The 15816-nt window shown below is 38.9% G+C and overlaps 1 protein-coding gene across 1 annotated transcript; it reads right to left on the minus strand.

The window, feature by feature from the left end:
- Window positions 1–221: 221 nt before the first annotated feature.
- Window positions 222–10416, minus strand: LOC121862298 (2-oxoglutarate-Fe(II) type oxidoreductase-like). Its single transcript, XM_042360435.1, has 6 exons — window positions 10034–10416; window positions 8804–8919; window positions 8493–8656; window positions 5744–5931; window positions 1950–2060; window positions 222–1018 (listed from the first exon to the last, which is right to left on the minus strand). Exons 2-6 carry the CDS (start codon window positions 8896–8898, stop codon window positions 824–826), a joined length of 753 nt encoding a protein of 250 aa, XP_042216369.1. The 5' UTR covers window positions 8899–8919; window positions 10034–10416; the 3' UTR covers window positions 222–823.
- Between the last annotated feature and the right edge of the window lie 5400 nt (window positions 10417–15816).

The following is a 15816-nucleotide window of genomic DNA, read 5'->3' on the forward strand; positions in this document are numbered from 1 at the left end:
TTATCTGCTTTTCACTAATCTTTCACGGAAAATACTTTCTGTATTTACGAATATTATTTATGTTTATAATCGATAATACTGGCTTGTGGTCGTAACCCACGAAGATTGTTTGGGTTACATTTCCAAGTAATGTCACTTTTAATATTCGTCAAAACAATGAGTCTGCTGAGAGAATCGTCAAAATCGGTTAAGAAATAGTGGTGATGACTGAAATGATCATGATTATCTTAAGTATATTTTACAGTACAATTCCCAATATTGTAGTACAGTGAAGTGAAATAATTAAACTGGAGAATCACTAGTATCTGTAGTGGTATATAACAATATAATTCAACATTTATCACTAATCACCGAAATATCATTAACTTCAAATATATATTACTCAGTACAATATATCCCCACATAAATTCATTATAATTCCAATACTGTATTTTGATTTATCATACAAATTATAAAATACTCGTAAAGTGACCTCCAGTACTGGCTTATGAACTTGTCAGTGGCTTCAGGAAGTAAGGCAAATTAATCCAAAACGCCCAGAGAAAGCTGATCATATGAAGACATTATTATTAGTACAGACGATTAATTAAACAGGGTAACACAAATTAACATAACTGTATAAGTAACTATGCTTAGTATTTCATTACAATACAATGCCTGAAAATGTTGTTATTCTTTTCAGCTCCTTATCTTAAAATTCACATAGCAGTAATTTACTTAGTTAATTTATTTTGCTTAGTTCCCACATATACAGTTTATGTTGTTTGAAAATCCCGAGGAAAAAAAATCAACTGTCTATGCAAGAGCAACGTGTCCTTTTCGTTCATTCCTTTGTGGACTTGTTGAGGGCTTGCATTATTCTTGAAGAGAGGTATTCTTTGACAGTCATAGATTTCTCGGTGGAGGAACTGTCTAGAAGCTTAAAAGGGACTTGGTGGTCTGCGTGGACAAAGTAATTGGTTGTGATCCTGGGCACACTCCGCTGTAACTCCTCGGCGGAAATTATAACTCTGTGCAACTAAAAAGAAAAAGACAACATTAATAAAGGTCACCGATATTTCATGTGAAATTACAAATTTTATGAATTCAACGAAGGCGGATATTAACGAAAAATATTTAAACATGTTAAGCATATATGAGTTCACAACCTCTGGGTGTAGTAATACAAGCTTTCCAGTTTCCTTGAAGACTGAATAATTTAGGAGGTGTTTTTACATTATGAAATTGTCCCTGTACCTTACTCTTGGTTGATGTGCTTCGTGGTTTCGTGAAACAGTGTTAGTCCACTAGATTCGGAATGGTTGGAAACACTTTCGTCCAGCGAACTACGAGAATTTTAAAATGACCAGTAATTTAAGTCTTATTCCTGAATATATTTTATAAATACATACCTTCTGCAGATATTAATACTGGTACCAACATATGACGATGCACTGTCGAAAATATCAAAGCATTTCGTTCAGTCTTTCAAATTGTAAAGACGAGAAAAAAACGATATTTTCTGGGGGGACCTGCACATACCTGTCTTTACCACCACTGATTCAGATCCAACTCCATTACTCTGTGGTACAATTCGTTACACGGTGTTAGAATTGCTGACATCATCAATTACATCTAAAACACTTCACTCTCTTCCTTTCCTCACCATTCAAGCTAACATTCACTTTCAGCTCTCTCTCTCTCCTTTCCTCTACCCATTCATCAACATCGGAATTTTTTTCTTGATCCCCATCAGAACTGTGTCATGGAAACACCAGCCAACTCACTTCCCCATATTGCTATCTACTAAACTGCTTCTATTATCTCATCCATAACAATAATGGACAACGAAGAGAGCATTAAACAACATCTAGTTTATAATAAAAATAAATTTATCACCTAAAAGGATCCACACAAGCAATTAATTTAATAATACTGAAGAGTATAAACAAGAAAACAGAGCAACTTACCGGGGCGATGAACTTGTCTCCAGAGTAGGAAACGAAGAATTCTCCTGCTAATAGAATGATGGTACCGGGGATGGGGTTAACGTCAAGCCACGACCCTTCAGTGTCTTGAACCTGAAGGGACAAAGACAGTGAGAAAGACAGTAAGAAGAAATGGGACTGTAACTGAGAGAAATTATCGGCATGATTCGAGAGCTTACAGTAAAGGGCCATTCACACAGTAGCCTACGTGATCACTTAGTGGGCAAGAGGACTTTGTAATTAAGGACGTCATGTTAATGAAGTGAGAAGAAAATAGGTTTCAGATGAGATATTTGTCATAATTTTTTTTAATAGTAAATACATGGATGCATATTTGGAAAGAAACCTTCCAAATTAGTTTTCATTTTTTAACACTTGATAGCTGATAGAGTGCGTCAAAGCAGCATCTAGACCCGAGTAGTGAAGTAGGAGGTAAGTTAATTCTGGGATTTATTTTACCATCAAAGCCATTATTCAAAAGTTCAGGTTCTTGCATATTCCTAGTTATGACGAAGGGAAGTTTACTCTTAAGGTGCCACAAGATGAGGGAGTTGTTGAAGGTGACTTTGGGATATATACAACAGCCTTGGCAAAGGTTTCACTGTATCAAAAGTCTTATGTCGCTTTTCAGATCAAATGATGTACAAATAAATGTCATAAAATAAGGATTAACTGAACAACATTTTAAAAAAATCGAACAAAATACAACACTGTTTTTAAGAATATACCTGGGCGGAGGTAATGAAATAGGGCATCACTTTAGAAACCATATATTACACACAGCCTTACATACACCAGTTTATATTGTATTAGAGGTTTTTGGAGACTGATTCATTAGTTGACCTTTCCGTATAATAATGATACTATAAAGGCAGCACTTTAAAATAAACAATCTTATCATTCATACATACTAGTAAACTCAACCTCCTTCCTGATTCTCTTGCTCAAATATCTCAGAAAACTAAATTTACAGTGCATCTTAAAAAAATCATGACAATGTTTCCTGCTGTCTTTAACTAGAGAGTTGTAGCTCATAATTTGTTAAATGTCATTTAAATAGTGTAACTACTAACTTTTGTACGCACTTAAAGACCTTAGCTGTTGAAGTTATACAGTATTAAAGACATAGAATATTTCAAATCATTAAATTCTTCATTCATAGCTATTTCAATTTCTTCTGTACCCTGATTACAAATTTTGATAAAGTCATGAAATAAATATAATTTATGCTAATTATATGCACTGGTCAACATAAAAAACATTCTCATGGTTCTGGATCAAAACAGTCTGATTCTAGTGTAATTGTATGTGCTGAACTCAATTATGACATTCGTATAGCTGTATCAGGCTCAGTTTTCCAGAACCAGCGTATCTATATATTTAGTGTACCATGCTATTCATACAGTAATTTATATGCTCATTGGCTCCACTTATGCAATTATTTTGTCCTGATTTGTGCTTTTATGTTTGTTTCAGTTTGCTGATTCATGATATTGCATATCTACACCTGCATGATTTGTAATTACTCTGAAATTAACAAAACATGGAACGTCGCAAGTGTGTGAACGGTGCTGACAGTTTTTGCTACATATGTGGTGCCTTCACTCCTGGTAGCCTCAAGAAACCAATCACAAAAGCTGTTGGACTGAACTACAAAAGTTACTTCAAATGTCATTTGGGTGACCAAGACAAGAAATGGGCACCTCATGTAGCCTGTAAGTCTTGTGTTAATCACCTGAGCGAGTGGATGTGTGGTAAACGAAGTTCAGGAATGCCGTTTGCTGTACCAATGATATGGCGTGAACCTAAAGACCACAGTAGTGACTGCTACTTCTGTCTCACAAATATTAAGGGAATAAAAACCAAGACACGAGGCAAGGTACAGTACCCCAATATTGCTTCTGCAATCCGACCAGTACCGCACAGTGCTGAACTTCCAGTCCCAAATCCACCGACTGAACAAGAATTGAGTGATTCCGATTCTACCTTCTACCTCAATGGAAAACGACTATCAGGATGACTGAAAATACCAGGCCTAAACTATTTACTCAAGAAGCGCTTCATGATCTCATCAGGGACCTAAACTTGTCAAAAGAAAAGGCTGAAGTTTTGGGATCCAGACTAAAGCAGCGTAACCTGCTAGAAGATGGAGTGCATATCACTACAGCGCGTTACCGACATAGACAGCTGTCTGCATTTTTCAAGATGGCAAACAACCTTTGTTATTGCGAGGACGCAGTATCTCTCATGCAACAACTCAGCAAGTCTGAAACATACAAGACAGAGGATTGGAGGCTGTTATAGACTCAGGAAAAGACTCTCTGAAAGCTGTTCTTTTACACAATGGCAATCGGCTTCCATCTGTCCCAATAGCACACGCAACAAAAATGACTGAGAGCTATGAAACAATGAAAATTCTGTTGGCCGCTATAGAGTATGAGAAACACCAGTGGAAGATATGTGGCGATCTCAAAGTCATCAGTTTACTACTGGGCCTTCAGAGTGGCTACACAAAGCACATGTGCTTTTTGTGCTTGTGGAACAGCAGAGCTGATGCAGAGCACTATGTGAGAAAGGATTGGCCGACAAGACCAAGAGATGCGCCTGGAAGGTTTAACTGTGCTCACAATCCGCTTGTAGATCCAGAAAAGATATTTTTTCCTCCACTGCATCTAAAGCTCGGTTTGGCTAAAAATTTCATCAAAGCTCTGGATCAATTCGGTACTGGGACTCTATACTTATCTCAGAAACTAGGTGGTGTGGTTTTCGAAGCCAAGTTGAAAGCAGGTGTCTTGAATGGACCACAAATTCGTATACTAGTTAATGATAGCGAATTCACCAAAACATTGAACCCACTGGAGAAAAAAGCATGGGAATCATTTGTCAATGTGTCAAAGAATTTTCTTGGAAACTATCGTGCTGACAACTACAAATAAATCGTAACAACCATGCTTCAGAATTATCATGCATTGGGAGCAAGGATGTCCTTGAAATTGCATTTTTTCCACTCTCATATTGAATTTTTCCCAGGTAACCTTGGAGACGTTAGTGATGAACACGGCGAAAGATTTCATCAAGATATCGCCATAATAGAGAGCAGATATCAGGGACAATTCAGTCCTAACATGATGGGCGACTATTGCTGGACACTGCAACGAGAAGAGAGCAAGCTGTACAAGAGAAAGAGTAAAGTTCAGAAGCACATTTAGAACTTCATATTTTGTCATTATAAAGGATTTGAACTTATGTTTTTTGGTACAATTCTTTGAGCTTATCTGTGATAGGTTTAAAATTGTATACTGCATGACGCGATAATGTTACTATATTTACTATTTTTTTATTCTTTAAAAAAGTAGGTCTGATGGTAGAATGAAACATCCAATTAATATTCATTAATATGAAATTAGTCATGAAAGCACAGTCACATGAGATAATCTCATCTTTTGCACGACACGTGATGGAATATTAAATATTTGTACCTATTGATTTTTTTATAAAACCTGGTCTGATAGAACAAAACAAATATCAGATTCGAATTCAGCAATATGAAATTAGTTGTGTGAGCATGATCTCATATGTGAACCATTTTGGCTGTTGACTAGTGTTATAGAAACGAGTAATACATGACGTCACTTTTACCTAAAATTCGTATAGAATATGTCCAATATATACAAGTGCGGGGCAACATCAGTTCTCAGAATATGTCTATTTCGTCCTGTAAAATCATAAACTCACTAAAGAGTCATCTCGGTCACTTTGGATCAACATAAAAATACCTGGAGGCCGCCTGTGTTGTCCTGAACGATGAAGGATAGGGTGCTATAATCTCGATGGGCGCCAAAACGAGTGGTACCTTCAGCAACAGTGGAGGGAACAGGGGGATAATAGTTGACCCGCATACTTGTGCTAGAGTTGGCAGTCCCCCTGTCTTTATGTAATGAGGCAAGGTAGTCGGGGTCCTTACCTGGCAGGGAGAGAGTTGCATCAATATACAAAAATTCACAAACTGAAGGAAACAAATTGGATCAATTTTTCCATTACATAATCTACTTGATTCGGTAATCCTGGGTGTGTGCGTTATCCTTTTGCGTCCTTCTTGGTGTCCCGTACAATTACAGCTCGGTATTCCATGGAGAGTAGAGATAAGAGCAGCATTGCACAAGCGGCCGTCATCTAAAAATATATCTTCCTACATTTTTGTAATGGCTTCACCCCACTAAAGATTCACAAGAGGGTAACGAGTATTTCTGTTTAGGTTAGAAGATCAAATCTACTATAGAATTCAAAATTCGTCGACGTAATTTTATTCCATATATTCCAGAATTTGCAAGATGAATGTTTTCTAAGTTCCGGGAATTCTCGATAGATTGATGAAACTGAAGTGTGACTCGCTGCTTACTTTTCCCGCCTCACTAAAATTGTCCAGAGAAAAATATTATAAGTAGTTTTTCCAGATTATAAGAAAAATATGTTGAACCCCGTTTAGAGAACCTGGAAACAATGTCATCCAAAAAAACTTGCGTAAACGAGCCGATGAGCACGTCGTCCACTTTAGATATTTACCAAAAATCAATTGTTTCAACTTCTGTGCGGTAAAGATTTCAAACTGCACGCCAATCTCTTCCCGTTTTCTCCAGGGGTATAGGGAGAAGGCATTGATTTGAATCTTAATTTAGATCAGAGGTTGAAGGCTTGAGGTATAGTTTATACCATGTTAAAAGGGTTAAGATAACCTGATCTAGAGTACAAGGGAAATATGTTAAAAGGGCCTATTTTTATCATAAGAAATACATCTTAAATGCACCTTATAGTAGACTCATAGAGCATCAGCAAGTCATAAAAGAGCATTTTCTAGAGTACATGAATATCAAGTTAAAAGTTTTCATTTTACCACAATCTTGCTTTATATGAGCTACACATGGACTCTCAGTTTATACACTATCGCTCACTTTTTTTACGGTGTCAAGGAAGTGTAGAACATACGTAAAAAATTTAAACGTGTGTAGACTATTGTAATTATTATTTAAACTGCAATTTATGCTTGAATGTACAGGAAGCGAGACTCAGCCATGACATGACATCTTTAGACGCTCGGTACATTAAGTCACACTATTTTTTTACGAATTAAAACACTACGCTTTCTCTCCCATCAACATTGATTATTCAGGGTCTCTTATGAATGTCTTTCTATTGCTGTTTAGACAGTCTGTCTAATATGTTGTGCGTAGTGTCAGGTAACACCGTTTTGCTCATTATTCTCTCTCTCTCTCTCTCTCTCTCTCTCTCTCTCTCTCAAAGTACGCTATTAGGTCTTCTATATAAAGGATCGCTGGGAATCATCACCATCATTATTATTTATGTCGCCTCCTTCTGTCTTTTCCAAAATATCTCTAAGTTGTTTGAGAGAATGTATCTGCACATAGTGGCTCTAAGTATAATCTGTCCGTAACTGTACTGTATATATCGCAGCAGGAGTCTCAAGGGTCTGGAACATATCTTCTACAAATCACTTTTTCATTTGACATTCGGGGTATGTATGGCTCCATGAACGCTATGGTAGAGTAGCAGTACACTCTCAATACTGCGGCTGTTCGTACAAGCTTGTCTAAATGACTGCCTGCTAGTTTTCTTTCCTCGCGTGATGTTCAATTATTTTTCTTTCGTGGAGGACGAGTTTTCCTGTCCACTCTATGATGCTCTAAATAATTCATCTATCTCGCCTTTTTTTTTTTTACCATGAACGAACATAAGTCATCAGTATAACGTGTTATCTACATAACGCAAGTAAATACTTCAATGAAACTGACTAATTTATCAAACAAAATGTCGCGTAAGTCGCCAAGTATTGGCCACTATATGCAACTCACTGTTCTGAAAAATTTTGATCAAACAACGAAGTAAATTGCGACAACCCTTCGAATTCCAACTTTGAAATGAACAGTCTATAATCATGGTGAGTTTCCTAACCTTTAGTTATCGAATGTAACTTGCTAGGGGAAATAATGTGAATAATAGTCATGAGGCAGACACCAGAAGCCATGGTGTATTGGCGGCTTCTGAGTAAACACTTCAAAGGAAACGCAGTGTGGAAGAAAGGTAAACACAGAAGGGAGAAAGACTTAAAAGGAGCTGGGGAATATGGAAAGAGGAATTAATTACTTAAAATTTTATTAGACATACCTGTATGTCTATTATAGAGACAGAGGGCATTATCCAGACACCGTTGCTACCAAACATCACAGGTGTCCTCAGGTTTCCTTCTGTACTAACACGAGACAATAAAGTTCATAATAAAAAGATCAGACCAACCCCCTAAACGGCCAGTAAGCTGATAGATGGTGAAATGATCAAATTAAATTAAGTGCAAGGTGGTGGAGGTGTTCACTGGTTCACTTTCTATTAGTTTTTCTTCTCGGGAAAATTTACTTCCTCTGTCTCCTCCATTGGACGATTAAGTCACGGAGAAGTTCATCTGCCTAACCTTGAAGTGGATACCTGGCTCAACTGTGATTAAGGACTACATACCTAGGCTGAGGGATAGCGCGGTCATGATCGTATTGGAGAGAGCCCTGTAAGACTTCAGAGAGGCTGTCACAGCGGGCTTAAGGGATGGAATCTCTGGTTCATCAACCACCCCATCTGTCTTCAATACAAGGCCTTCATGCAGCTCATGTGTCCCACTGCCATAACTGAAAGCGACTTTATTTAAATCAAACGGTGGAATTTTTTTTTTAGGGTGTCGAATAAATTATTTGTCTACTTACTTTAAATGCTTCAAAGATGCTTGAAATATTATATTACTAAAAAAATTGTTCTACCTGATCAGATGACCTCACTTTTCTGTGTCCATTGCTATGTACCCTTCAAAGGTATCCATGTCAAACGGGCATCGGTTCTTCTTTTCTAATTCAGTGTTAAAGAAGGCGGCCATTGAGTCAAAGAGGAGACTTCGCTGAAAGTAAAGATAATGATTAAATGAGGTTCCTGGTGACTAATGTAAGCATGTGTAGTTGCGTGGGTGTCATGTTTACATTTGATTATATCACACTTGCTAAGACAACACAAACATAATTATACCCAACACCAAGGTCACTCACCTCGTCCTCAGGAACACCAAGGTCACTCACCTCGTCCTCAGGAACACCAAGGTCACTCACCTCGTCCTCAGGAACACCAAGGTCACTCACCTCGTCCTCAGGAACACCAAGGTCACTCACCTCGTCCTCAGGAACACCAAGGTCACTCACCTCGTCCTCAGGAACACCAAGGTCACTCACCTCGTCCTCAGGAACACCAAGGTCACTCACCTCGTCCTCAGGAACACCAGGTCACTCACCTCGTCCTCAGGAACACCAAGGTCCTCACTCGTCCTCAGGAACACCAAGGTCACTCACCTCGTCCTCAGGAACACCAAGGTCACTCACCTCGTCCTCAGGAACACCAAGGTCACTCACCTCGTCCTCAGGAACACCAAGGTCACTCACCTCGTCCTCAGGAACACCAAGGTCACTCACCTCGTCCTCAGGAACACCAAGGTCACTCACCTCGTCCTCAGGAACACCAAGGTCACTCACCTCGTCCTCAGGAACACCAAGGTCACTCACCTCGTCCTCAGGAACACCAAGGTCACTCACCTCGTCCTCAGGAACACCAAGGTCACTCACCTCGTCCTCAGGAACACCAGGTCACTCACCTCGTCCTCAGGAACACCAAGGTCACTCACCTCGTCCTCAGGAACACCAAGGTCACTCACCTCGTCCTCAGGAACACCAAGGTCACTCACCTCGTCCTCAGGGGTCCTCAAGGTCACTCACCTCGTCCTCAGGAACACCAAGGTCACTCACCTCGTCCTCCAGGAACACCAAGGTCACTCACCTCGTCCTCAGGAACACCAAGGTCACTCACCTCGTCCTCAGAACACCAAGGTCACTCACCTCAGGTCACTCACCTCGTCTCAGGAACACCAAGGTCACTCACTTCGTCTCAGGAACACCAAGGTCACTCACCTCGTCCTCCAGGAACACCAAGGTCCTCACCTCGTCTTCAGGAACACCATGGTTACTCACCTCGTCCTCAGGAACACCATGGTTACTCACCTCGTCCTCAGGAACACCAAGGTCACTCACCTCGTCCTCAGGAACACCAAGGTCACTCACTTCGTCCTCAGGAACACCAAGGTCACTCACTTCGTCCTCAGGAACACCAAGGTCACTCACCTCGTCCTCAGGAACACCAAGGTCACTCACCTCGTCTTCAGGAACACCATGGTTACTCACCTCGTCCTCAGGAACACCAAGGTTACTCACCTCGTCCTCAGGAACACCAAGGTTACTCACCTCGTCTTCAGGAACACCATGGTTACTCACCTCGTCCTCAGGAACACCATGGTTACTCACCTCGTCCTCAGGAACACCAAGGTTACTCACCTCGTCCTCAGGAGCACCAAGGTTACTCACCTCGTCCTCAGGAACACCATGATTAGTGAGGTAAGCACAGCCAAATTTGGTGAAAGCTTCATAAAGCTCCCTTGTAACCCTCTGCCACTCCTCTTGGGTGGGCTCCGTGTCCTGCCCCAAACCTGTTGGTGAGGAAGGTCTTTATGTGTCTAAGACCTTCTCGGGGTCCAAAGGCCCTCAACTGGTACAGGTACCGTATAATCGCGAAAGCAAATTTCTGCACAGACTATTGCAATCTATAGAGGTATACGACAACTTTCTTATCGTAAACATCCCGAGGCTAGTAATTTTTTATGAATGAATCAACCATTGCTCACTTGGCTTTAGTTTTGAAAATGTAGACTGTTATTGCAACATTAATTTGGTAAAACTATCAATATATAAAGAGTACGTGAAGTAAAGGGATTGCTCAAGCCCTTCAGGTAGTACCTGGTAGAGCAGTGATTGATAATATTAATATTAGAAAAATATCTCATCTGTGTATATATGTCAACTTTACAGTATTTTCCAATGTTCATTTTGATTTACCCGGTTATGAAATCACTTTGCAATAAAATACAGAGGTAATATCACGATGTCGTAACAAACACCTCGTCACCATGTATTTTTGCCATGTAACTGAACATCAAACAGTATGTTATACCGAGGCATAATTTAGTATTATAATTTTTGTGAACTAGATGTTCTGATTAATTTCTATTCCAAGCAGCAGTTGTTTTGGTAAGTTTGGGGAGATTTTCTTGTACATATTGATGTATTACATATGTAAAAATTTTCTATAATGCATTGCATCATTTTTTGTTATGATTTGTTCACGTATTGTATCATTCTTAGTATTATTTATTTACGTATTGTAAGCCTAGATCATTCTAGAACTCTACAGACATATCTCGTTCCAACCTGCAACGCCTAGATGGCACTAGGATGCTCTAGGCGTCTGAGGAGAGGTATATAAACGCCAGCAAGGTGTCTGGTGACAGGGTCACCCGTTTCTGCAGTGTGTGAAGTAAAAGCCTAGTGACAACTAAAGATAATTGTTCGAGTATTGTGGAATTGTTGTGAGCAATATAAAGTTAAAAGGCTAAGGAATTGTACACTAGCAGTGTGCTGACTGTATATTCGAAGTGAGAAGTCCAGTGATGAACAATTTTGTGAAGATTTGTTGATCTAATTATTATAGAAGACTACAGTTCACAAGTGTGTTTCTGTGACCTGGTGGAAATCTACCTGCCTGTTGTTTATCTGTACACTGATACCAATCGTCGGGAAATCACCGGAGACTGGCGGGACACCCACTGGTAATTCGACGACACTTGCGAGGTATCTACTGCTTCTGGACATAATACTTGGCCGTTAGTAGTGGAAGCTGGCAAGCAGCGAAAAGGAGGGTCGTACCAAGTAGTAGCGAGTTGTTGAGCATTATGATAATGTCGTGTGTTATGTTCCAGAAATCTTGTGCCAAGTTCTCTTGAAATGTGTTCCTGTATATTAACGTTGCTTTGTGGTTACTGAGTTAATCAATTCAAACTATCACGCTAATGTAATTCAGAGATATGTAAAATAATTCACACATGAACGCAAGTGGTGACGCAAAAACACTACGAACCGAGACATTAGGATTTGGCTGATGATTGGGACTTACCGCCGTATTATACTCTTATACTGTAAACAAAGTGAGGGTCCTTCAATTGAGGCTACTCAATCTTACCCTTAGTGTAGGTGTCCAATGTTCCCGCTATTATAAAACATCAGATCTCGACCCCTCATCTCCCAACTGGTGTTTGGTAATCCTGTCCAATGATTCTATACTCTAGGTTTAGGAGGGTGGCTCACTCACTGGTAATTTTTTTTATCCTCCCGTGACGGTGGCGTCGCCAAGCACATTGAGGGAATTGTGCCTCACATGATACAGGTATTGTGCGATAACACCAGATATTTAGGAATAATCTCTCAAAGCAACATTTCTCAAGATATCTATAATAAACAAGCAAGAGTTAGATTAAGTAGAGTACAACCACAAAACCCTGTTGATCTTTATAAAAGGAGATAGAGCAAAAATATATAAGAATACTTCACTCTGGTATTTTCATCACAAATTTATGTTTCGGGCTATTTTCCCGTCTATAACGAAAATGGCACATAACGTATGCTTAGACTAAGCTGCAACTAGCTCCAAACGTAACTTTGCGGAGTGGTCTGATAAATTTCAAAATGGTCACCGCGGCCGTTATACTGTTGTCATGAAAGAGTTATCAAAATCCTCCCACCGTTGTGTCATCTTGTCTCACTCAAGAACTACTTAGCGGTTATCTTTGGAGCGAGTATCTGGGAATGTTATATTGTCTCTAGTTACTTAAGCGGAGTGATACTCACCCAAGGTCAATATAGACAGCTGACCCAAGTCGATCACCGGCAACTTTGTGGTTGATACTTTTGACGTCATTCTCCACCGTTTCACTCAGTACTCTGTAAATGAAGGTGATAATTGTTAAAAGCGATGATGACGTTGAAAATAATTGAAAAGTTGAAATACATAAAACGATCAACTAACATGATTTTTATCGATAATTCATAAGAATGGATGAAACTGCAACGGGCCTATTGGCCCATGCTGGGCAGTCCCATTTACACCCAACCCCTATTGCTCATATATCCATCCAACCTATGTTTGAAGCTATCCAGCGTATTCGAGTTAATGATGATTTTGGTAACTTGTTCCACTCATCCACTTCTATTTCCAAACCAATGTTTACCTAACTCGCGCCTAAATCTAAATTTGTCTAATTTAAAACCATTGTTACGAGTTCGCTCATGGTTGGATAGTTTAAGTACCTTTGTTATATCACCTTTGTTTAGCTCTGCCTTCCCTTTATACACCTCGATCATATCGCCTCTCACTCTACGTCTCTCGAGGGAGTGCAAATTAAGATGCTTTAACCTGTTTCTAGACTCAAGGTTCCTTATGCCCGGGATTAGTCTTGTCATTCTCCTCTGAATTCTTTCTAGGGATTCCATATCCATTCTGTAGTACGGTGACCAGAATTAAACTGCGTAATCCAAGTGAGGTTTCACAAGCCCAAGATATAGTTTCAGGATGGCCTCGCTAGTCTTATAACTAACACTCCTTTGTATAAACCCAAGTACTTTATTTACCTTGTTTCGAGCAAATACACATTGTTTACTTGGTTTAAGATCCCTACTTATCATTCCTCCTAAATCTTTCTCGCAGTCGGTTTTATCTTAACATCGTTGTTCATCTGGTATCTGGTTTCTCTGTTTACATCTTCTAAACTAAGTACTTTACATTTGTCCACATTAAATTTCATCTGGTGTAAGTATTTGTCATCAAGTGCTGATTTCGTTTTAAGGAATTAAACATCCGCTGTAATGGATATTATACAAAAACATTGTGTAGTGGACATCATAATAAAATTACTGTGACGTGGAGATTACAAGAAAGCTGTGATATGGCGGGCATGACGTGCGAGTATTGTGAGTATGGGCCAATAGGCCTGCTGTAGTTTCCTCCATTCTTATGTTCTTATGTAAGTGGACTTAAGGTAACTGTCGTTAAGGCCACAGAGACACTGAGGTTATCAAATAATATTCCACTCGGACCGTACTTCATTTGTCTAAAACTCTCTTTAGGCAGTGATTTAGGGTTCGTTTATCTTGCATAATAATGGAACAATCAGAAAAGTTTTGCAGAGCTCACGCTATCCAGTGTTGTCCAAGACCACAAGAAAGCCCAGTGAATATAACCACCGGGTAGGTACAGTAGTACGCAGCTACCAAACAGGGAGGTACTAACGCATGGCAAGATATTGGAAGCCTAATGTGTTGTCTAATGGTAGACCCTGCTGCCATATGGCATCACAAAAATTGTGACCAAGTCCCAGGTTACTGATCTAACTTTCTGCCTCATTTACACACAATTGCAGTCTCAATTGCTTCTCATACTATTAACAACACAACATACATACTGTATATTGTTTCTCACTATTGATCTTTTTCTTTCATTTTTGTATTTCTTTATTATTATTATTATTATTATTACAGTGTTGTTATTATTACTATCATTATTATTTTTTTTCATTTTTTTATATATTATAAATTTAATTTACTATGAATATGTTATTATTACTATTATATTGTTATTGTTATTAATACTTATTATTATTATTACTATTACTATTACACCCTCCCCCCCCCCAGGACCCGATGTGGCCTGTGCCCGGGTAGGCTAATCCCCGTAAAAAAAAAAAAAAAGGGCTCATCTGAATATCTCTTCAGTACATGCTTGTAAGTTAAAGATAATATTAGTAGATTCAGTGAAAGTGACATCCATACACAGCCCCCCAACAAGTAAACTTAAGTATTGTATTAAAGTAGACCAGGAAGTTGGATTCCAGATATTAGGAGAAAATTGAGAAATTATACACATGCAGTATAATTATACACACACGGTATAATTACTCTCTATTTTGTACTGTATATTCCCGAGAGATCCAGCCTTGAATTCATCTGATGACATTTTAAACCCTGACTATATTTCTGAAGTATTCATCGTTGAATGTTCTATTGTGTTTGCTTGTATATACTGTACCACGTTTAAATGTAAATAGTTAAAAGTGAACAGAATAACACAATGAACAAACAATCTTAACTTTAAGGTCGCTGTGGAGAAAGCAATTTATATTTAGTCCTAAAATGTGGAAAAACTAAATCAAAACAATAGCCTTCGTGTGTTCTTAATATTTACGTGTTTCCAAGTGTTTTTCATACTTGTTTGTCTCGTTTAAAGTTAATACTACATCATAATTTCCTCTTTAGGCACAGTTATTGTCACTCAGAAATAATGAAGTGACAAACTGGATATTTTTTTCATTCACTTAAAGATCACTTATAGTACAAATAAAATTATAACTTTAAACAACGTGAAACTCAATAATTGAAGCCAAATATTTCGTATAATTCTTCTCATCAACGAAAATATTGCCATCCAAAATATTTCTAAGAATTAAAACCATAATCGAAATTATCACAGTAGGCTACAAGAACAGATTATTGTATAACAGTTACAGAATAATATTTATATGGAAGCAAAATAACACATGTTGCCTTGACTGAGGTATGACTTAAAAACTGCCTCAAATCACATTATAATCTCTTAACACAAAGCACACGATATTTGGATGTTGTAAGAGTGTACCATCGTACGATATGTTTTCCCATGTTGAGTGGGGGGGCTTGTCCTTGGCAGCGCCTGATGGCCAGTGCCCAGCTGACGCTGTTATAATAAAGTCTATAGAAAACATGGTCTATGACTCCAACCTCTCACATGGCGCACAGTGAGTAGGATATGTCGGGGCCCGACACGCCATCACAGCCCT

The sequence above is a fragment of the Homarus americanus genome, unplaced genomic scaffold (assembly GCF_018991925.1).
Source record: "Homarus americanus isolate GMGI-L3 unplaced genomic scaffold, GMGI_Hamer_2.0 scaffold31037, whole genome shotgun sequence".
Classification (NCBI taxonomy): domain Eukaryota; kingdom Metazoa; phylum Arthropoda; class Malacostraca; order Decapoda; family Nephropidae; genus Homarus; species Homarus americanus.

Excerpts from the sequence above, each read along its gene's own strand:
- LOC121862298 (XM_042360435.1), bottom strand. The coding sequence starts at position 8,898 with ATGGCCGCCTTCTTTAACACTGAATTAGAAAAGAAGAACCGATGCCCG. Across the intron at positions 2,061-5,743 it reads ACAACACAGGCGGCCTCCAG|GTTCAAGACACTGAAGGGTC; the intron begins GTATTTTTATGT and ends TTGTCCCTTCAG. Across the intron at positions 1,019-1,949 it reads GAGACAAGTTCATCGCCCCG|TTGCACAGAGTTATAATTTC; the intron begins GTAAGTTGCTCT and ends TTTTCTTTTTAG.